Source organism: Alexandromys fortis, unplaced genomic scaffold, assembly GCF_014885135.2.
Source record: "Alexandromys fortis isolate MF-2015 unplaced genomic scaffold, M_Fortis_MF-2015_v1.1 scaffold_28, whole genome shotgun sequence".
NCBI classification, from domain to species: Eukaryota; Metazoa; Chordata; class Mammalia; order Rodentia; family Cricetidae; genus Alexandromys; species Alexandromys fortis.
In genome coordinates this window covers 14,394,710-14,416,900 of record NW_026067901.1, presented here as the reverse complement: position 1 = coordinate 14,416,900, position 22,191 = coordinate 14,394,710, and the positions used below count along the sequence as shown (strand labels likewise).

At 52.5% G+C, this 22,191-nt stretch overlaps 1 protein-coding gene across 2 annotated transcripts; it reads left to right on the top strand.

Annotated features, from left to right (window-relative positions):
• Positions 1 to 430: 430 nt before the first annotated feature.
• Bik (BCL2 interacting killer) lies at positions 431 to 20,476 on the top strand. 2 transcript variants are annotated; one of them, XM_050131039.1, is made up of 5 exons: positions 431 to 617; positions 16,476 to 16,647; positions 18,848 to 18,946; positions 19,498 to 19,615; positions 20,013 to 20,476. In XM_050131039.1, the coding sequence occupies exons 2-5, from the start codon at positions 16,481 to 16,483 to the stop codon at positions 20,103 to 20,105; spliced, it is 477 nt and encodes a 158-aa protein (XP_049986996.1). In that variant the 5' UTR covers positions 431 to 617; positions 16,476 to 16,480; the 3' UTR covers positions 20,106 to 20,476. The 2 variants fall into 2 exon arrangements, with proteins under 2 accessions (XP_049986996.1, XP_049987007.1); XM_050131050.1 differs by lacking the exon at positions 431 to 617 and adding an exon at positions 925 to 1,005.
• Positions 20,477 to 22,191: the final 1,715 nt, after the last annotated feature.

Below are 22,191 nucleotides of genomic sequence, written 5' to 3'. Positions count from 1 at the left end.
TAACATATAGTGGGGGCTCTCATCCCATGTCAGAGAACATTCAGGGAGCCCCAAGCATCACCTCTCTCCCGACAGGGGAGGGAAGCGCTAAGCCAACAGCTCGGTGAAGCGCCCTGTGTAGGAAGCACCTGCCCCAGACCCTGACCTCTGCTACCCCGAGAAGAGCTGATTTAGGGTAAACAAGCTTTGTTGTTGTCTAGATACTGGTTACTTTGTAATTCGGTCAAGCCCTTCATCTCAACACACCTCGGATGGAGCTCCCGGGCCAGGGCACTGGAGACTCAACTCCTCCCACTCCGTCTGTAATTGTAGATTTCTCCTCCCATCGATTCCCTTTTTCACCCTTAGCCTTCGCTGGAGGGCTAGGCGTGCTGACGTGACCTCGGACGAGGGGAAAGGGGAGGGGAGGCTGGGAGGTGCGGCGGGAAGCTTGCAGTAGGCGTGAGCACAGGAAAGCTATGGGCTTCACGGCTGATTTCTGGGAAGAACTTTCGACATTCGTGAAGATTTAAAGGCACCCAAGTGTGGGCAACCTAAAGAGTGCGGACTTTTAAACACTGACTTCACTCGTTTATCAATCAAACTGTCGCCCGTCCTGAGCCTCAGTTCCTTCGTGGGTAAGTGGTCAGTATAAAAAGCACCGAGCCCTTAGGAGTACTGTGAGGACCCTAGCTTGGATGATACACGCAGACCTGGCCAGCGGCGATGTCTGTGAATACTCGGGTGAGGAGCGCGCGCTGGACACCGTGGCAGGTCTGCAGGTGACGGAGAGGCGTCGGCAAGTTAACGGCGCTCTTTCAGCGGTCCTGTAGCCACTTGGTGGGGCCGGGGATCTCGAGCTGGGTCGGGAAGGGAGAGGGGCGGGGCTGGCGCGGCCACCTATCAGGGCCCAGCCCGCCGCTCACATTAACCCGCCTCCGGCCAGCGCCCCCGACTCTGCCAGCGCCGTCCGGACCGAGAGGTGTTCGGGCAGCTCGCCCACCGCTACCCAGCGCAGCCCGGCAGGTAAGCGCCATGTAGCCTCAGGCCAAGCGGCTGGAAGGTTGGGGACCGGTGTCCAAGTCCCTCGGTGGCCCCGGCTCCGAAACGTCCCCTCCCTGGTTGCCACCCCAGAAAGTGCTAGCCGCGTCCGCGTGCCCCGCCGCGCATCCGTGCAATGGGGGTGGGCCCCTGCGTCTCGGCCCCAGGACACGATGAGCAAGTGCCCCTCGCTGTCGCCGCTCCCTCGGTGTCGAAACCTTAAGGGGCGCGAATCGAGGCTCTGTGCTGTGCGTCTGAGATCAGGGCGCGGCACGGCCAGCGTAGGGCGGCCAGGCTCGGCCCGGGCCGCAGGCGGAAGATGGCGTCGGCACCTGTCCCCGCCAGGACCCGGAGTTCGCATCTGTCCCTCCCTCGGGGATCCTGGGATTTGCACCGTCCCTGCGGTGACCTGGTGGTTTACACCTGTCTCCGACAGAATCCAGGTTTCGCATCTGTCCCCGCTGGGACCTGGGGGAATGGGGGGGGGGGGAATGCACGTCTTTGAGGGGACAGCACAAGGGCCTTTTTTTTTTTTAAGAGTCTCGGACAGACCAAATCGGTACTTCAAGTTCTTTGCCACTTGCCCACGCTCAGGAGCAAGGACCCGCCGGGCTGGACATCCCAGAGGCATCTGCCTTGCTTGTTATTTCGGATGTTTGTGTGGGGGTTAGGGACCCTCTGCGCTACCCCAGGTCAGCGCTTTGTGTTCGTGCTGTCCTCTCCAACCCTGTGGTCTTGCAGATGCATGTGGCTTTTTAAACCGTTAATTGCTTCTCCGAAGTGCAATGAGCCACCCTGCAAAGTGTTGCTGTTTCTTGTTGTCTTTGCCCCTGCAGTTCGTAACACTGTTACTGTGGCCTGGAGCCAGCTGCAGCTTCCTAGAAGGCCAATCTCCTTCCTACTTTGGGAAGGGGTCAGTGAACCTTGCTCTAGGCTGAAGAATCACCTAACCTCTGCGGAGCATGAGGTCTGGTTTCAGATAGAGAAACTGAGGCTTATGCCCCAGTGGTCTCTTCCTGGCTGTGTGGCTTCCTACAGGCTCCTCCGCCATTCTGCACCTCAGTTTGTTGAGTTTGTGAAATACATTCGGGTCTAGCGTGGTGGGAAGGAACCCCACCCAGGAGACTGCTGAACTACTCCGCAATGCTGCTGTTTTGAGTTCCACCCCATTTGAGCATATTTTGGAGGAGTAACTTTCTGTATGCTTATTGTTGGTGTTCTACAAGTATCCGCTTGGATACTTGGATACATCTGGGGCAGTTGCTGGCTTTGGATGTAATGTCCTGCTTGGGGCAGGTGTGTACTTCTGACCTCCCACGCCAGCTCCTCCCTGCCTCCTCACTTTCCCCTACTTCCCCATTTTGTCCCCCTCTATTCTCCAGGATTTGAGGCTTGCTTTTTTGGTTTGCTGCAGTGTCTCATGTTGCCTCGCCTGCCTCTAGCTCACTATGTAGCTGGATATGGTATGGTCTTGAATGCCTGGTCCTCTTCCCTTCACCTCTGGAGTCCTGGGATTGCAGGTGTAGTCACTGTGCCCAGTTTATCTGCTGCTAAGGCTGGAACTCATGGTTTTGTGCGCACTAGACCAGCACTACCGACTGATCCCCCTATTTAAATTTTTCTAGACACAGTTTTTCTGTGTAGCCTTGGCTGCCCTGGACCTCGCTCTGTAGACCAGGCTGGCCTCGAACTCACAGAGATCCACCTGCCTCTGCCTCCTGAGTGCTGAGATTAAAGGTGTGTACCGCCCCTGCCCAGTACCTTCTTTATTTTTTCTTAAGTAAGCCCTCACCATGTAGTAGAGGCTAGCCTGCATTTTCAGTCCCCCTGCCTCTGACTCCTGAGTGCTGACTCTTAGTCTGTTTTCTGTTACTAATAACACAGTGCCCCCAGATGGAGTGACGGCCATCTTGCTGGCAGAAGACACGCATTGTTGATGTGACACTTCCGGGTCAGTGTACAGTCACAACCTTGTCTCATTTTAGTTACCTGCCTCTAAATACCGCAGTGAGGTTGAGTTCTAAATACCTCACAATGGGGATTAAATTTCAACACTCCAAGCTTTGGGGACCCTCGGGTCACACCTAACCACCACACCTTCACCTTCTGAGCTCAAGGGCACCGGGCTGATGCTGATCTTAGCTGCTGTTTCTCTGTAGTTTCCCAGTTAGGTTTAAAGGTTGTCTTTGGTTTTGCTTTGTTTTATATTTTAGAGACAGGGTCCCACACACTATATATAGACCAGGCTTTCTTTGAACCCTCGATCCTCCTGCTTCTGAGAGCCTAGGTTTATGGACCGATGGCACCAGGCTTATTTTCTATTTTTCTTAACTCAAAAATGTGTACCCTGCCAGAGGATGCTGGCTTCCAGCCCAAGCTTGAAAATGCAGAGTGTCATTTTCCAACTTGGTGACAAGCTCATTTAACTAATCTTCTAAGCTGTCCCCTAGTTAGTATTTAAAGTTACTTTTGTTTTCAGTCCTGGCGCTGGGACCCTGGGCTTTGTGTGTTTTAAGCAACACTGCCTCTGAGTTCCACCCCAGCTGCAGCTGATCCTTTTTTGTAGAGATATTTCTTTAAGCACTGGGATGTTTGTTGGTTGTTTATTTGTTTTTCAAGACAGGGATTCTTTGTGTAACCTTGGCTGTCTTGGAACTGCTTTGTAGACCAGGCTGGCCTTGAACTCACAGAGATCTGCCTGCCCCTGCCTCCTGAGTGCTGGCACTAAAGGTGTGTGCCATCACCATCCGACTCCTAGGAAGTTTATAAGACATCAGAACAATGATCTTTGCGGGTGTCTAGCTGGAGCATCATCTTTTGAGACCTGTGAGAGGTCCTCTGTGTCTAACGCTTCTTGTCGTCCCACTGGTTAGTTGCTCTGTCCTAAACCCTGGCTGTCTGAAGTGACCTCATGCATTTGTGTCCTGACTCACGGTAGTCTGCGGGCTCTGTGGGACAAGGGATATCAAAGGGTAGGTCCCTGGTACCTGTTATAGCTTGGGCATTTGGAATAAGTAACTGTGGATAGAGGGGTTGCCTGCATGCTGGGCTCTCTGAAAGGTGGCTGACATACAGAAATGAAATTACTGCTGGATTCACTGAAAGCAAAGAAAGCTGGGACCATGGACTGGAGATGTAGCTCAGTTGGTAGAGTGACTGGATAATACACACAGATTCCTGAGTTCGACTCCCAGCACCGAATAAACCAGGGATAGCAGAGAACATCTGTAATGCTAGCGTCCTGGAACTCCCTCTGTAGACCAGGCTGCCCTTGAACTGACAGAGATCCGCCTGCCTCTACCTCCTAGTGCTGGGATTAAAGTGGTGTGCCGCCACCACCACCACCGGCTGTACTAGCACTTGCGAAGAAATAGGAGGGGCAGAAGTTCAAAGTTGCTCATTCTTGGCTGCATATTGAGTTGGAGGCCAACCTGGAATACAGGAGACTGTGTCTTGAAAGAAGAGAAACAGGGTACAGCTAGCCATCCTGTCTCATGTTCCCGTCCCCTCACTTCTCTCTTAGTGGCAGGGAGGGGGTAGTTAGAAGGACATATTGGCCCGTGAGACTTAGAGCCGTCCCTGCCACAGACAGTGTTTCCCCCTCTCCCTGGAAAGCATCCTGTTTTTAGTGAGTCAGTTACATTCGTGGACAATTGATGGCTCTTGCTTCCCCCGGCAGCTGACAAGAGAGGATCCCACGAGAGAGTCACTGTTTTGCTGTCTGCCTGGAACAATTCAGAAACTGTTTCAAGGAAGTTCTGAACGATGCCCGGCTTTTGTTGGTAGTGGCCACCAGGAAGCCGCAGTGGGTCTGGACTGGACGTGTGTGGCTGCTTTCTTTGTCCTACCCTTGGTTGGCTGAAGCCAAGCCTTAGGGGGACAGTGTCAGCAAATACATTCCCGGCCCATTTCTTGTTGGCCTCGAGGCAGGGAGGAGGGGCGGGCAAGGTGGCCAGGGCACAGGGTGGTACGAAGAGGCCAGCTGATTTACCTAGTGTCAACATTAGGTTGTGACAATACAAAACAGCCTCTGAGCACTGCCAAGCAAACCTGTTTTTCTGGAGATGGGAGAAAACTTGGTGCCCAGTTACTCCGCCTGTGAGGAGACTTGCCATGCTGGGAAGGGCGGGGAAGGAGAGCCCACCTGGCTATCTGGTGAAAGACGGTGCGCCGGAAAAGGTGAAAGTTAGGGTACTGAGCAAGTGTTTTTTTTTTTTCCTTTGGAAGAGGAAACATTCACGAGGAAGGGACTGCAGTGAGGAAGCACCCCCATATGGAAACCAGAGCAAGGCCAGCTAGCGTTAGGACAGCCAGAGAGGTTCTCAGGTGTGGCAAATGAGAGATGGTAACTAGACCCAGTGGGCAGGGGGTGGTCAGCATAGACAGGACATTACTTCTGTGGGCCTTTAATGAGCATATCCTCCTCAGGGCACGTCTCCAGTGAGGCTCTCTTCCTGTCCTAACGGGTGACCCCATGGCCCAGCATGGGTATATGTCCACTCTAGGGTCCTCCACACAAGGGCGTTGTCCGTCCTGTTCCCGTGTGTTGCTCATTCTCGATGTTTTCCAGAGAACTTCCTCTGCTGCCACACGCTGCCATGCCTTCTCCCTGGGCAGACAGACAGGTAAACATTGATTGAGGCCATAAAATGCTATGTGTCCAATCCAGGTCAGCTGACCCAAGGTGCTGGAACAACAGGGTGAGGAGAAGTTGAATCCTGTCCTGGAGACAGGAGGGCTGAGGAGCAAGCGGGTCCCTGGCCTACCTGGAGCATGGGATGCTGAAGGCTTAGTAAAAGGGTCTGGGTAAGAGCCAGTATCATCAGAAGGAAGGAGGAGGATGGAGTCTGCTTCCCAGAGGAGCCTAGTAGGTTCTGGGGTTTTGTGCTGGGACTTGAACTTTCCAACAAAAAGAATAAGAAGCTGAAGGGGAAGATGGTAGCTTATCACTCTGTCCTCTAATGGAGACAGAAAAGCGCAGAATTCTGGCTTTTGTGTGTGTGTGTGTGTGTGTGTGTTTGTGTGTGTGTGATTTGAGACTCAGGAGAATTGTTACATCACAATACTCTGCTAACTGGAATACTTTCTAGACTTTATGGTGGAGCTGGGGGTGGAACTCAGGGCCTTCTGTGTACTGGTCAGGTGCTCTGTCATGGATTTGGGGGCCCCAGATGGCAGTATTCTCACAGAGGATTAACCAGGCAAACATACCCTGATCCTCTCTTTCTTCCCTGATGAAGAATTAGGCGTCCAGGAGGCCTAAGGAATCTATCCAAAATCACACAGAGCCCATGGGTCCAGAGGGCCATTTTTGACAAGGGAGTTTACACCAGAGAAACACTTGTTAAACCAAACACTTGCAGGTTGGTCTCCTGTCACGTGCCCAGTAAGAAGGCTAGAGAAAGGAAACAGAATCCAGATGGACACGGTCCCCTACACAGCTGAATGTCCTTATGTGTCTTCCTACAGTTCTCAGGCAAATTAAAGATCTACGAGCAGCCAGGTGCTGGGGTCAGGGATGATACACAATTAAATGCTTTTTGTCAGACATTTGAGCTTGGGCTGAGGCTGTGGCTCAGCTGGTAGAGACCTTGCCTATCATCCATGAAGCCCTGGGTTCTTTTCCCAGTACTGAATCGAACTGGACATAGGAGAGTGTCTGAGTCCCAGTACTCAGGAGGCGGAGGATCAGAAGTTCAAAGTCACCTTAAGTTACATTTTGAGTTCAAAGCCAGCCTTGAAACACAGGGTACTTTGTCTCAAAGAAAAGTTTACATTGTCTGTAATCAAGTGTGTAAGTCCCATCACCCTCTTCGAAGGTTTGCTTCTAGATCTTTCTTCCATGAGGTTCCATTTACAGATACTGATGAACATCTCCGTGATCTATGGTAGGCGACTCACAACCACCTTGTAACTCTATTTCCCCGGAGCCTAATTGCCCCCTTCTGGCCTGCAGAAAGATTGCGCCCATGGGATGTGCATACATGCAGGCAAAACACCCAGAGTAAAATAAATCTAATAGCAACTTTGCTCAGGGATAGCGCTGAGGTTGGTGGTGACAATGTGCAGGCGAGACCGGGGATGAACCTGCAGGGTTACTTCCAGGCCATTGCTCTCCGAGTTGCTGGACAACACCCACAGACACAAATGTCCCTTTTTATGTCCCTTCCTTTCTCTCTCCTCCCTGTCTTCCTTCCTTTTTCCACTGTTTCTCTGTCTCTGCTGGGAAGTGAGCCCAGCCCAGCCCCAGGTACCTGTTTGGATATCTGCAGGTACCTGGGAAAAGGGGGTCCTGAGTCTGGAGGAGGACTGGGGACTGCACCAAGGTTTAAAAAAAAAGAAAAAGACAAACATCTCTCTATTCCCACCAGTTTGAGCCATTAGTTTTTCTTTGAATTGATGTTGCCAGCCACAGGCATGGAGTCAGACTTAAATTTAAGAGGCCAGACACATTTATGGTTAAAAAAATAATGCCATGTCCCTCCTCTGGCTGTCATGCTCCCCCATCCTGCTGTCTCTCCTCCTTTGAGAGAGAAGTTTGTGCTAGTAGGTGTATCTGTCTTCCCTGTGTGTGTTTGTGAGTGGGTAGATTTGTGGAGGTCAGAGGTCAGTGATGGCTGTCTTCCTCAATCACTCCCTATATTTTTGGGGACACAGTTTCTCACCGAAGCTGAAGTTCACCAGTTTGTCTAGACTGGCTGGACAAGGAGCCCCAGGGATCCTCCTGTCTCTCTCAAGAGTCAGGCTAAGAACCGTCATGCAAGGCTTTTGTACAGATGCCAAGAACTCATGGCCCACCCCATGACTGCGGGTGTCTCCAGGGACACATGGCACATGTATCCACAACTCAGAATGTGCGTGTGCAACTTTAATAGCTGCCGTTCGAGCCCTCCTGAGAGAGGGAGCTTGCCTGTTCAGAGTGGAGTACGGGGGCTATGGTCGTTCGCTGGCTGTGGTTCTAAGCCGCCTCTGAGTCTGCCAGTTCAATAACCCAGCTTTGAAGGGGGAGGGGCGGTTTCGAGACAGGGTTTCTCTGTGTAGTCTTGGCTGTCCTGGAACTCAATCTGTAGACCAGGCTGGCCTTGAACTCATTCAGTGGCCTGCTTTAATGGAGGCCCTGTATGGTGGTGATGGTGGTGGTGGTGGTGATGGTGTGTGTGTGTGTGTGTGTGTGTGTGTGTGTGTGTGTGTGATATCTCATCTTTTCGCAGACTTGGGGTGGTACTGGTATCATTTGGATTCAGAGAGTTTAGGTGACTGGTCTGTGGTCACAAAGCAGGAGCAGAGAAGGAACTGGAGCCTGGTTCTGTCTCTCCATACGTTCAGGACTTTTCCCAAGTTGTGCATGCTACTAGCACTTGGTGACATTCCAGTTTCATGGTCCGGGGCTAGGGTGGCACATGGGAAAGGCAGCAAGGAGCTCTGATGTTCAGCTAGGGATGCTCAGCTTGTCCTGCCCAGCCACGTCCACTCAGATGACTTTGGGGCCCCAGGCTGGTTCCATCTGCTCTTAGTTTGAATATCTGTGAGGTGGGCAGCAGGGTCCTGCCTGCTTGGCATTGGGGGCACTGGATCAGACATAGTTAGCGTGGGGCTGGGCGGTGGTTGCACATGCCTTTAATCCCAGAACTTGGGAGGCAGAGGCAGACAGATCTCTGTGAGTTCAAGGCCAGCCTGGTCTACAGAGTGAGTTCCAGGACAGGCTTCAAAGCTACATAGAGAAATACTGTCTTGAACAACCAAAAGAAAAAAGAAAAGAAGAAAGGATGCATCATGGGAGTCTCTGCCAGGGACTGAAGCCCCAATGCCTGCAGGGCCACACTGGCCAGAACTGTCTTTGCTCCTGGGAGGGAGAGAGCATGCCCGCGTTCCCAGATAAGCCTGTGGTCACACAGCTGAGGGCACAGGGGTCACCAAACATGGGCTGGCCCGTGAGGCTTGCTGCATTGCCCATCTAAGCTGTGGCATGGCACGCTTTGCACTTAGACTTGCATGCTGACACACTCACGGCAGCAAGTTCTGCTACCATGAGTGTGCAGTAAGGTCACTGTGGGCTGCAGCCTGGGTGGGGACACAGATAGGTGTGTTCTCCTCTCACTGAAGGGCTCCAGTACTCATCTGTAAGTTTGTTGGGAGAAAAAGGCAAACAAACAATCTAGATGATGAAACCCAGTGCCGTCTCCTGGGGTCACACTGGGTCTTCTGGGAATACCTGGCTTTCATTTATTCACTCAGCAAACACTTGCTCCACATCTGTCCTGTGTTGAAGTGGGACACAGAAACTAATAGCAGTCCGGTTTTTCAGCTGCTTGCTCCCTACCAGGTCCATATGAATTATGTCATTGGCCCCACAACAGCATCTCCGGTGTGTAGAAGTGAGAATACCCGAGGCTCAGACCGGTTTACTGGTCTGCCCAAGGACACCCCGCAACCCGTTTCCATGATCTAAACTACCAGGGACACAGCCATATCCCGCATGGTTGGGTCGAAGTAAAGGGAGGCAGAGAACGGCTGTGAGGGCTCCTAGTGTCTGGGAATGTGATGCCCGGGCTGAGCTCTTCGGGACCCGCAGGAATGGCCAGTTTCCCGAGAATGCCCAGGTGATGATGGGCACTGCATTTCACAAGGGTCCAGTGTCACAGCCTGTCCCAGCTCACGGTTCCTGGGTGTGGTCAGAGAAGGGACCAAGACTGGGTGACTGGCTGGAAGAGAGACTCCATAGTGGTTGTTGTGTGGCCCTTGAAGTCTAGGGATCCACACTGTTGTGGCAGGTCAGCCCTGAGGCTTCTGCCTGGTGGAGGTCTACTAAAGACAGTGTGGCCAGGGTGGGGGTGGGGCTGGCAGAATGACTGACAACAGGGCATTGCCACTGCAAGGAGCCTTGGGAGGACTCTTCCTAGTCCCAGGTCCACACGTGTTGGTTGTATTTGCCCTTTCCATTCTGATGCTTGACCTTAGGTGGACGCAGAGGCTCATGGGAAAGGCTTAGGTAGCTGGTTTCTGATGGTGGTGGAAGGGTTACCGTGGACATGGAGGAAACTAATCCACACGTGGAACGAAGCCTTGCTTGCACACCCATCACGTTCTGACAGGGACAAGCTGGGGCCTTGTGCCTAGACAAGGAGCCCCAGCAGTGTGGCTGCATTATCTCCGCTCAACAGCAGGTAGGGAGACTGAGTCCCAAGGATGGGAAAGGTGAGTGTTGGGATCAGAATGGTAACTCGAGATGAGAATGGGGATGAGAGTGGGGTCTGTCCCAGGCCATCAAGATGGGAGAGCAGTGGAGCCCAAGAGCGTTCTAAAGAAGACACATGGGTGGCTGACCCTCCAGCATGGCCTGTTCTCTCAGGCCTCCGGTGACAGCAGCCATCCAGTGCTGGGGATGCTGGGAATTCAGGCTGAAGGACTGAGGATCAAGGTGAAGGCCAGGTGTCCAGCTTCAAGGCTGAAGGTCCATCCTACTGTGGCCCTTGTCTGGGAGCAGGCTGGGAACAGGGTCTGCTCTGAGGTGGAGGTGAAAGAGAGGTGGAGGCTGGGTTTAGGGAGACAAGGAAGCGAAGGAGGGGACCGATGCAAATGAGGGCCTGGTCTGCTTTCCCAGGGAAATGGCTTTGCATGCTGAGTCACTCGGACCTGAGCCTCCAGGCAGCGAGGCTCTGGACATGGTTTCATAAGGACCACCCATCATACGCGTATGTGTATGTACATGCACACGCAAGCACATGCATAAGCACACATTTGCAAAGGCTGCTTCTAGTCTGTACCACTCTAAGACACACTCTAAGACATCTTGGCCATAAGCGAGTCTGTGTCTTTCTTTATCTGCATCTTTAATGTTATTTCTTTATTATTTTGTTTTTAGTATTGTGAGATGAAGCCTTGGGTAGCCCAGGATGTCCTTTAACTGCTGTGTAGACCAGGCTGGCCTTAAACTCTTGATCTTCTTCCTCCACCTCCTGAGTGTGTGTGTGTGTGGGGGGGAATTACTTGTACCATCACCCTGCTTCTTTTGCAGCCTTTATGTAGGAGTTTTAAGCGTTTCTGCAGGAAGTTTTTTTTTTTTCAAGACAGAGTATCTCTGTATAACAGCTCTAGCTATCCTGAAACTTGTGTTGTAACTAGGCTGGCCTCAAACTCACTGAGATCCACCTGCCTCTGCCTCCCTAGTGGCTGGGATTAAAGGTGTGCACCACCACTGCCCAGCCTGTATGAATATCTTGACCTGAAGCCTTCTTTTTCACTGGGATTATGGGTGAGTGCCACCATGACCAGTGACATCATTCTTGCCTAGTGTGTGGAGCTAGTGACTTCGGCACATTGACTTCCGTCCGCTCTGACATTCCACAATACCATGAGTGGGTGTCTGGGATGTTTCGTAGACACACATACCTGCTGACTTGTTGAAGGAGGCTTAGAGGGAAGGAAGGAACCCCCTAGGTGTTCATGCTGAGCGTTGCCCTTGCCCCTTCTGTGGCTTCCGCTTCCTGACTTCTATGTGAGCCCTGTATTCTCCTCTCTGCTTCTCAGTGAACTGGCGGTACAGTGACATGGTCAGTGAGGTCAGGCTGCCCCTGGGAGATGGTGACATTGCTGGCTGCTGGCCAGAGTTGGGAATGGCTTCCATGAAGTGCAAGTTCAGTCTGGGAAAGGGCCTATCGTGGCCCATCAGGGCTCTGAGTGGTGTTGAGCCAAGCTAGCTAGAGACCTGCTGGTATCTCTATATTGCAAATCCTTGATCTCTCTCTCTCTCTTTTTTTTTTTTTTTTAACTGCTGCCAAACACTCCCTGGGGCAGATATGTCAAGTGTTTTGAGTAGGGTACCTGTGTGAGCACCCCGGTGACGCCAGGTGACCTTGCCTGGCTCCTTCCCCGGGTCATAGCCTAGTGGTGTTGGGGGGAGGCATGCTCCCACTTTACAGCTTTGCAGCTCTGCCTGCAGGTGCACTGAGCAGGTGGAGCCCCTTTTCCTCCCGCTGCAGCCCACAGCTTCCACCTCCAGGCGAAGGTGTTGCCCGGCAGGTGCGGCTGCTAGGGCTGTGTTTACGCTTCTGGTCCTTGCTGCCGTTGTCCTGTGAGACTTGAGCTGTCGTGGGGAACAGATGTCGGCCTCCCCTGTGCCTTCCTCTTAGGAGGGGAGACAGCCACCTCTTTGTTGAAACAGAAACTCTGGACAGGTATTCTTTTTCCACGTCTGGAAGGAAGAACAATGCTGTCCTTATATGGCTTCTCAAAGCCCGGAGCTCACCACGCCTCCCTACCTGCTGTGGTAGCTGATGATGTCACCTCATGTGCACTCGGCTCCTTGATCACACGCCACACGCATTTGGGCTGCGCTGTTGACAGTCACCTGTCTCCAGTCAGCCCTGAGACACCTGGAGGGTCCCAGCTTACATTCTAGTCCCCCGAGTGCCTAAGCTTCCAACCCATCTCTTTCTTTAATGCAGGGAGTGACCAGCGGGACACTTCGGTGTTTAGCATCAGGTGGCCTCGGGAAAATGGTTTTATGCAGTGTGCCTGTAGTCGGTTCACCTTACAATGGACATTGGTCTGCCTTGGCTTAGGGATGGGAAGTCTTGGGTCACTGTTTATTCTTAGCTCAGGCATGAACTTTTACAAGACCATGTTTAAGTTGGTTCTTGCGTGTCAGCGTGTATACTGGGGATGAAGCCAGGGTCTTGTGCTCTGCCCCTCACTCAAGGTTGTTGGGAGGTAAAATAAAGGAATCTCCAGCCTGGACACAGCCCAGTGCAGGGTAGAGAAACAGGCTCGAGCCAGCAGGACCTGTGTACGGTCTTCAGGATGGGCGCCAGAGTCTTTTGGATTTGAGATACCATCTGCTTATATATAATGGAACAGACTAAGGGCTGGGGTGCAGGAGATGGCTGCTGGTATCCTCAGCACCAACTCAGAAAGCCAAACCTAGCTGTGCTTGCCTGTAATCTTAGTGCAGGGGCAGCCGAGGCAGGAGGATCCCTTGGGCTTGCTGTCGAGTCAGGCTAGCAGAAACAAGGACAGTCAAGGAAGAAATTAGGGCAATCAAGGAAGTCACCAACATTGATCTCTGGCCTTTTCATGCACACCTGTACACACACACACATGCATACATAAACACATGTGCGTGCATACAAAAGATATATATGTATGTATATATATATATATATTTTTTTTTTTTTGAGACAGGGTTTCTCTGTAGCTTTGGGGCCTGTCCTGGCTCTTGTAGACCAGGTTGGCCTTGAACTCAGAGATCCACCTGCCTCAGCCTCCTGAGTGCTAGGATTAAAGGTGTGAGCCACCAACACTTGGCTCAAAAGAGCTATCTTGGGGATGAGGTCAGAGTCTACATAGGAAATTCAGGTACCTTTCTATGCACTTTCACATACGAGGTGAATGTAATTTATATGTAATATTAAGTGATTCTGTGCATGGGATAAAGTTCCTATACTCTGAGTCACCACATATGCTGTGTGATGTTAGGGCTCAAAGTTTTTAATTTTGGATTCTTAGCTGTTCAATCCCCCTCACACACACACACACTTTCTTGTGGATTTTCAAGACAGGGTTTCTCTACATAGCCTGTCCTGTAACTCGCTCTGTGGACCAGGCTGGTCTCAAACTCACAGAGATCCACCTGCCTCTGCTTCCTGAATCTGAGATTAAAGGTGTGCGTCACCACTGCCTGGCATTTTGTTTTTGTTTTTGAACAAAGTCTGTGTGTCACACTAAGGTTTATCTGGGCTGGAACTTTCTTTTTATTTATTTATTTATTATGTATACAATATTCTGTCTGTGTGTATGTCTACAGTCCAGAGGAGGGCACCAGATCTCATTACAGATGGTTGTGAGCCACCATGTGGTTGCTGGGAATTGAACTCAGAACCTTTGGAAGAGCAGACAATGTTCTTAACCGCTAAGCCATCTCTCCAGCCCTGGGCTGGAACTTTCTATGTCTCCCTAGACTGGCCTTGAACTCAGATCAATCCTCCTGCCTATGCATTTGACTTGGGCTGTCAGAGCGTCTAGATCACACTCTCGTTGCCTTGATGCCATGGACCTAAGGCTGCCCGGTCCCATGTGGGGTTCACTCTGGTGAGTCAGTCACAGAGTCCCACCCAGCCCATCTCAGTGGAGATGGAACCATTACTGAAGTGTGAGTCACCACTGTGAGCGGTCCAGAAGCTTCTGACCACAGGAATTGGAAACTGGGAATTTGAACGGTGAGTAGGCAGGGTGTGGCTTTCAGTCCTGCAGTTACTTGGGCCAGGCTTTCTCTACTACCCTGTCTACCGTCCCTGACTAGCTGCTGCAGCTCTGGCCCTCAGCCCTACGTTCATGACAGTCGGATGGGGAGCTGTCTTGTCCTGGATGGTTCCTTTCCTTTTTTCTCTTCTGTTTGACTCATCACTTCATTGCAAGGTGATGTAACTATTTACAAGCTCATAAGTAGTTCAGTTTAGCCGGGCAGCACGTTGCTGCAAATCGCTTATTCAGAATTGATCACCAGACAATTCCAGATGCAGAGCAAGGATCGGAGATAACCTGCTGACTGAGTGGTGGGTGTAAGCCACCAAATGGACCTTGATCGTTTCTTAGGAAGGGTACAGTGTCATTGCAATAGAGCACAGAGGAAGAGTTCGCCACGCAGACGAGTTCTCCCTTAGTTAACTCTCTGTCTCGTCTCAGTTGAGATAGATGCACTAGTATAACTGGCTGAGCTTGAGCCTTGTTTTAAGGCGGCGTCAGGCCGGGTGGTGGTGGCGCACACCTTTAATCCCAGCACTTGGGAGGCAGAGGCAGGCAGATCTCTGTGAGTTCAAGACCAGCCTGGTCTACAAGAGCTAGTTCCAGGACAGGCTCCAAAACCACAGAGAAACCCTGTTTCGAAAAACCAAAAAAAAAAAAAAAAAAAAAGTGGCGTCAGATCCACGGTGCCCTTGGGGCTGCCTCCCTTTCCTGCAGTACAGAGAGATGCTCTCCACCACACGCTTCTCCACCCAGTCTGTTGTGCTCTTGCCCCTTGCAACCTATTATGTCCCGTGCAGAGATATGGTGGTCCAGGCAGTTCTTGACCTCCTTACGTGTTCTATGTAGCTGTCCCCAGTAAGTGACCTCCCAGGTCAGGGCACTGTTAGTCCTCCGAATGTCGCAGAGGTAATGGCGTTTCTGAGCCAGAGCCTGCCATGCCTTCTCCATGTACTCTGCCTCCTGGATTTGTGTGATGGTCTACTGCTTTACTTTAGGTGAGCAAGTTTTCGCTCATTCAGTTTACCAACAAGCCAGGCGGTGATGGCCCACTCCTTTAGTCCCAGCACCTAGGAGGCAGAGGCAGATGGATCTGTGTGAGTTTGTGGCCAGCCTGGTCTATAAAGTGAGTTCCAGGATAGCCAAGGCTACACAGAGAAACCAATAATAATAATAAATAAATAAATAAAATAAAAAGTTTATCAACAAATTCTCCAATAAAGGTCCCATGTTTCTTAATCCCATAGCCAATGGCCCCTACTACTGAGATGGAAGAGAAGGTCTCTGGGGATAGAAAACATAAAATAAACCCAGTTCCAAACATGCAGTGTCCTGTTACACCAGTTTTAGGACAAAGGATGAAGAATTTCTCAGGGGTCAGTCCAAGATGTACTTTTCCTCAGGAAGAGGTGGTAGAGGGGCCAGATGTGCTGTCCTTTGTGAAAGACCCTTGTTGCCTGTAATATTCCTGGTCCCAGGAGGTGCCTTCTTCAGACATGGGGCCGCTGTGGCGGTGGCAAAAAGTTCCACCCGGTACAGCATGGCCTGCAAAGGTTCAGACGGTGGTGTTTGTGTCCCGGTGACACAAGCTTGGCCTTTGCTCTTTTTCTCCCAAGCCTGTGTCTCTGAGACCTCTCTGACCAGGTTTGGTCACATGGCCAGCACTGCAAGGGATACTGGGTAAGGGAGTGGGTAGGAGGGTCTTGATGGGCCTCCATGAGGAAGAGTGCAGAAGAGTTGTCTGAGCAAAAGTTGAGGGATGGTGAGAGAGCGACACGAAGTCAGAAGCCTGAGGGAGGGGTCTCTGAAGCACTGTGGCTGCTTTGGGTTTGAAGATGCATTGATGGCTACAGATGTGCTTAGAGGAAAGTGTGTTCTTGTGACAGACTGGGGTGGGAGCAGTGGGGAGTCTGCTCAGATTCTTTGTGCTTCCTGGTCTTCAGGGGACAGCGGGATTAAAAGCTTTATGACTTGCTTCGGGAGAGGCAGTCCAGCTTGTGTGAATGGCCTCGGTGATGGCATCTCTGGTTTCTGTGACTCATTCTGGGGGCAGAGGAGGGTCGGGAACATTCAGATTCCAAGGCCTTGCAGTCCCCATGAGCTCTGCTGTACCCAGCATGCCAAGTGCCTGCTTTGGTCTTGTGTTCTGAGCCCCAGCGGCCCCCATCGCATCGTTTTGGGGAACCTAGTCACGCTCAGCCTATTTTATCCCACAGAGGACATGTCGGAGGCGAGACTCATGGCCAGAGACCTCATCAAGACTGTCCTGCATGACCAGGTTCCCCAGCCTCCAGTGGCTCCTGGGCCTCCCAGCGTGAAGGAGCCCGTGGAAGAAGAACACGTTAGTCCTGTGAGAGATCTGGACCTCGTGGAGTGCCTGGAGTACAGGTAGGGCCCGCTGACCAGTGTCCTTCTCTGGACGTGGGGCTCCGCAGCCCACAGGGCTCCTGACAGTGATTCCTGGGTCTCAGGACCAGCATGCCGCAACCTGGGCCATCTGGCTTCACTAGTAGGGGGCATGTCTGCTGTTGCCACTGTGTCCAGATAGGGAAGGTCCCTCCCTGCTCAGGCTGTGAGACCCATCACTTCACTTCCCAGTGGAAAAAGAACCACCATACTTCTTTCTGCACACAGGGCGAGTCTTTCTGCACACAGGCAGGTCAGTACAGGCTCTCTCTGTGTGCCCTCGGCTTCAGCGTTCACTGTCACTCTGGTCATGGAATAAGATGGGGCTGTTTGGGTGCCTGTCTCACTTCCTGCTCCATTCCTGAGTGAGTTGAAGCTTGGGACAGTGTTTATTTGGGGGGTTCCCAGGGTATAGGTGGGATCAAAACTTCCCAGCCCGGTTGCCAGGCAACCAACCGTGCATGCTCCTCTCACTCCTGTCAGAATCGAGAGACCTGGGACACTGGGACAGCGGTGCAGGTGGCTCCTAAGATCCCCTCTGCAGGGACTTTCCAGGAGCTGCTGAGGCATTGGTGTGGAATGTTCGGGCAAACCCCAGAAAGGGCTTAATCAGGCTGGTTTCGGTGTGTGTGTGTCTTAGGTAGGGTTTCTGTTGCTGCGATGAAACACCATGGCCAAAGAGCAAGTTGGGGAGGAAAGGGTTTATTACACTTCAACATTGCTGGTCATCACTGAAGGAAGTCAGGACAAGAACTCAGAGCAGGATCCCAGAAGCAGGAGCTGATGTAGAGACCATGGAGGGATGCTGTCTACTGCCTTGCTTCCCCTAGCCTGCTCAGCCCACCTTCTTATAGAACCCAGGACCAGCAGCCCAGAGATGACATCACCCTCCATGGGTGGGGCCCTCTCGGTGGGGCCCTCTCTCAGTGTTCACTAAATGAGAAAATGCCTTATAACTGGATCTCATGGAGGCATTTCCTCGGCTGAGGCTCCTTCCTCTCTGATGACTCTAGCTTGTGTCAGGTTGACACAAACCACCCAGTATCGTGAATGTGTGTTCACCACACAAGTGTCTCTCATTTCACTGGAGAACTTTTTCATTTTTTTAAATTTTCTTTTATGTGCATGAGTGCTTGCCTGTGTGTATGTCTGTGTACTGTGCACATACCTGGAGCCTGCAGACTCAGAAGTGTTGTATCCCTAGAACTTGAGGTACTGGTGGTTGGAAACAACCACCTGGGTGCTGGGAGTTGAACCTGGGTCTTCTGCAAGAGCAACAAGTGCTTTTTGTTGACTGCTGGGCTATCTTGTCAGTTCCTGAGATTCTCTTCTTTTCTTTTCTTTTCTTTTCTTTTCTTTTCTTTTCTTTTCTTTTCTTTTCTTTTCTTTTCTGTTTTTCAAGACAGGGTTTTTCTGTAGCTTTGTAGTCTGTCCTGGAACTAGCTCTTGTAGTAGACCAGGTTGGTTTCAAACTCACAGAGATCCGCCTGTCTCTGTCTCCTGAGTACTGGGATTAAAGGCATGCGCCGCCACCACCCAGCGAGATTTTCTTTAAGTTGAAGGTGTGCACCATCACACCTGGTTCACTCAGGAATTTGGTTTAGCAAGTGTGGCTAGACCATTGCCTGTTAGTCACTCTCAGTCTGAAGAGGGTGCAGACGCAAGTGTTTCAGGACTGGGACAGAGGCAGGTCTTGGAGCAGGAAGATGAAATGAGGCCCAGTTGAAGGGGGCTCAGAGCACCCCCACTGCTCCTACCATCCACTGTTACCATCAAAGCCCACCAGGTAGCACTCCCCTCCCCAAGATCCTCTAGGGGAAAGGTCAGGTGATGGTTTTTCTGGGCTAAATTGTCCCTGGCTTCCAAACAGGTACATGAGACACTCTTAGTATTAATGTGTGTCTGAGTTCCACAAGAGATGGACATGGGGTACAGACTGGGGTCCCCTATTGGCCCCTCTGATGTCTCAGTAGCCCGTGGCCTATCCTGTAGGGTCACATTTGAAATGGCCTTTACTCCAAAGTATACTCATGGATGAGAGGGACACCAAGGTTTGCTGCTGGCCCCCAGTAACCCACTGCCCACCTCTCTCTGGGCCTTGAGTGCTCCAGGAACACCCGGGTGGGTGGGTGGTATGACCTCCCAGCATAACCGTGCCTAACTTCCTGGCGTCTTTCTGCAGAAACCAGGTGGCCCTGAGGCTGGCCTACATTGGTGATGAGATGGACCTGTGTCTGCGGAGCCCCCGTCTGGCCCAACTGCCCGGGATTGCCATGCACAGGTAACCAGCTGCCCAAGTGGGCAGGTGGAGCCAGAACCAGCACAGGCCTGGGCCCTAAGGGTGGTGCCCTGCAAACCTTGGAAGAAGTGTGGGAGCTCCCAGGCAAGCTTGAAACCCTTTGCTTCCCAGCCCCCAACCTTTGCTGGGTCCCCCAACCTTTGCTGAGTCCCCCAACCTTGCATCTGGCCGTAGCAGTAGGTCAAGCTCCACCCAGGGTCTTTCTGTTGCCCCTCATCAGGCTGGACAGTCCTGAGAGGTCCCAACTCCCAGGGCAGTGTGGACTAGACCCCAGAGGCAGCCCCTCGTTTGGTCTCCGAGGAGGACAGGTGTAGGTAGTGACTTACTCAGTGGCCTTCAGAGTGGTGAAGACCACTCTGGGCAGAGACCCAGAATGCAGTCTAGGAGACTTTCTTAGTGGAGAGAGCAGGGTGTCTGAGGACCACAGAGGCTGTGTGCCATGTTGTAGGTAGGTCACGTTGTAATGAGTCACATGTGCAGGCATCCAGTGTCTGCTGCTACAGTAACCACCTTGCCCATTCCATGTCTTACAGACTCGCTGTTACCTACAGCCAGACGGGTGTCAGGGGAGTTTTCAGAAGCCTGATTCGCGGGCTCACCAATCTCAAGGAGAACATCTGGTCCTGGAGAGTTCTGACTCCTGGCACCTGGGTAAGAGCCTTGACGCCTCTGGTCCACTGTGTGTGCTGTCTGGTTTGCCAGTCTCCACCCCTCTCTAGAGCTTCCTTCCACTTCCGCCCCATCCCAGAAGCCTTAGTGTGTGCAGCAACTGCTGACTGGCTGCTGAACTCGCGAAGGTTCAAGTACACACGCAACAGTGCCTTCCGGTCTCTGCTGCAGGGATCCTTCCTCTGGCAGACGGGACCCTCTCTCAGCCATGGTCTCAGTGCAATGCCGGCTCCCCTGCTCACCTCCACTGGCTTGAACGCCCATGTTCACACCGTGACCCAGGACCCCCACTTATGCTTGGTCCCAGTCCCCAGGAGCGGTCTCTGCTCACCCCAGATGGTCCCAAGGCCTCATTCTCCCTTTCCTCTTGGTCCCACAGGTGTCACCTGGCCAGGCCCGCGGACAGCTGTTTCCCATGGTGCTGTTGGTCCTCTTACTGCTGGGTGAGGCCTTGCATTTGCAGCTTCAGTGAAACCCAGTGGGGCAGGGCTGGTCCCTGCCCCTCAACCACCCCCTAGAGGTGCCGGCACCCTAACTGTGGTGTTTCCTGACTGTCCCCTTTTTTTTATATTTAACTCAGGATAGTGCTGAGATTTCATACAAGTTTTCTGGGTTTTTGTAAGGCAAATGAATTCACCGTACCTCAGGGGCATTACTGGTTAAATGCCCTTAAGGCCTGGCTGGCTCTTGACCCCTGCCTGCCTTTCTCTCTGCAGGCTGGGCCTGTGGCCACCAGTGGGGGGAGTGCTGGCCACACCCCTGTTTGTGAAGCCTTGAGGCACAGAATCTACTGGACTAGATTCTTTGGGGTGAAGAGTTCAATAAAGTGTTGTTTCCAGGAGAGTTCAATAAAATGTTGTTTTCAGCCAGCTTCCCCTTAGGTCCTCTTGGGGGGCTGTCACAAAACTGAATATAGATGGTGATAGGGGGAAAGGGTGGCCTTTGTCCCTCGTCCTGTGCATCCTGCCTGCACCCCAAGGGCCATAGGCACCCCAAACCCCTAGATACGGTTTCTCTGCATAGCTCTCTGCCTGTCCTGGAACTATGTAGAGATCTGCCTGCCTCTGCCTATGCCACCACACCCAGCTCCACAGCACTCTTGTCCCCTTCTGCCTGTGAGCCTAAGGGGAGTCTGTCCACCTCCTGTGTGTATGTGGGGGGTACAGCTGTCATGAAAATCCGTGGTGCTGGGATGTGCTGCACAGGGAGCCCCGACTCCCACACCGGGGCTCGGCACCCCAACCCTAGGCCTGGCCCATTCTCTTTCTAGACCAACCAGGGCCTCCACCTGGAACTTTGCCCATTCCCATTGGACACCAAACAGTGCCCCTCCCCAGTGCCTGTGACCTCAGGGGCCACTTTCTCTGACCTCCTCCCAAATGCCCTTTTTATGTGTACTTGAGTTGTCCCAAATTCCCCAGGTCTGGGTGAGGTGCTTTTTCAGTCTCTGCAGTCTTGTGTCTGTTACCATCTTGGTCATATCTTGCAGCCTTGGTGCCCTTCCTGGGAGGACAGGACCACATAGCAAAACCTCCCTGAGAAGAGCCATTTTGGGAGATGGGGCAACCTGGCATCCAGACCAAGGGTCAGGAGACTGACGGTGGGATGTTAGGCTGCAGGGCTGTGACCAGGGGTGGCTGTCAGGGCTGGCTCATTCCTGAGACAGGAACTAACTCGACTGTGGCTGTGAGTCCTCCACCAAGGTGGGGGAGATGGTAGGAGCTGGAATGAGTTCTGCTCCAGAGACGAGGAAAAGGCCTTCTTAGCCTGGGCAGATGTCAGTTAGTTCCCATCCATGTTTGCCACAGACCACCACCAGCCCCAGGGGCCTCAGTGAGCCTCCTAGCTGTGTGGCTGCAGGCTCTAGGCCCTCTCTTCAGCAAGGCAGTTATGGCCCTCATGCTGGAACCTCACTCCAGGTAGTGGGAACCTGAGGCCACACCAGAACACCTGCACTCCCGCTTTTCTGGGCTTTCCTCAGCTCCTGTGCCTTGGGTATTTCTGAGTTGGCACCAGCCCAGTAGGTGCCACCTACCATCCTGTCCCAGCTGCCCCAGGCCCCTAGGGTGGCCACAAATGCTGTTTAGAACAAAAGCCACCTGCTTTGGGTACTCCTCTTTCAAGACACAAAACTAAACACCAGAGCCCAACCCCAAGCTATGTTCCAGGTTCAGTCTTCAGTGAGACCAGTCCTGGTTACCAGCAGAACTGGGATGGCTCCCCAGTGCTCACAAGTGGGGACAGAGACTTGTCACACTTACCACAGCGGCTTCAGTCCGAGAATCTACATACCACTCCCCTGCAGCAGGCCCAAGGAGGGATGGAGGGTTTGGGGACAGTGGGCATCTTCCCTGAGGTGATAAGGATGTGGGAGCATCTGGGGTCTGTCTTGTGACACTGGATGGGACTGACCACGCCCTGTGTGCTGTCACCTGGATTGCCCTGGTTCAGGTCAACCTCATGCTGGGCTCGGGAGAGGCGAGCACAAGCTTCTGAGGGGGCAGCTGCCCTATAGACAGCCAGGCCATGGTGCTCCAGACCTGGAGCCCAAAGTGGAA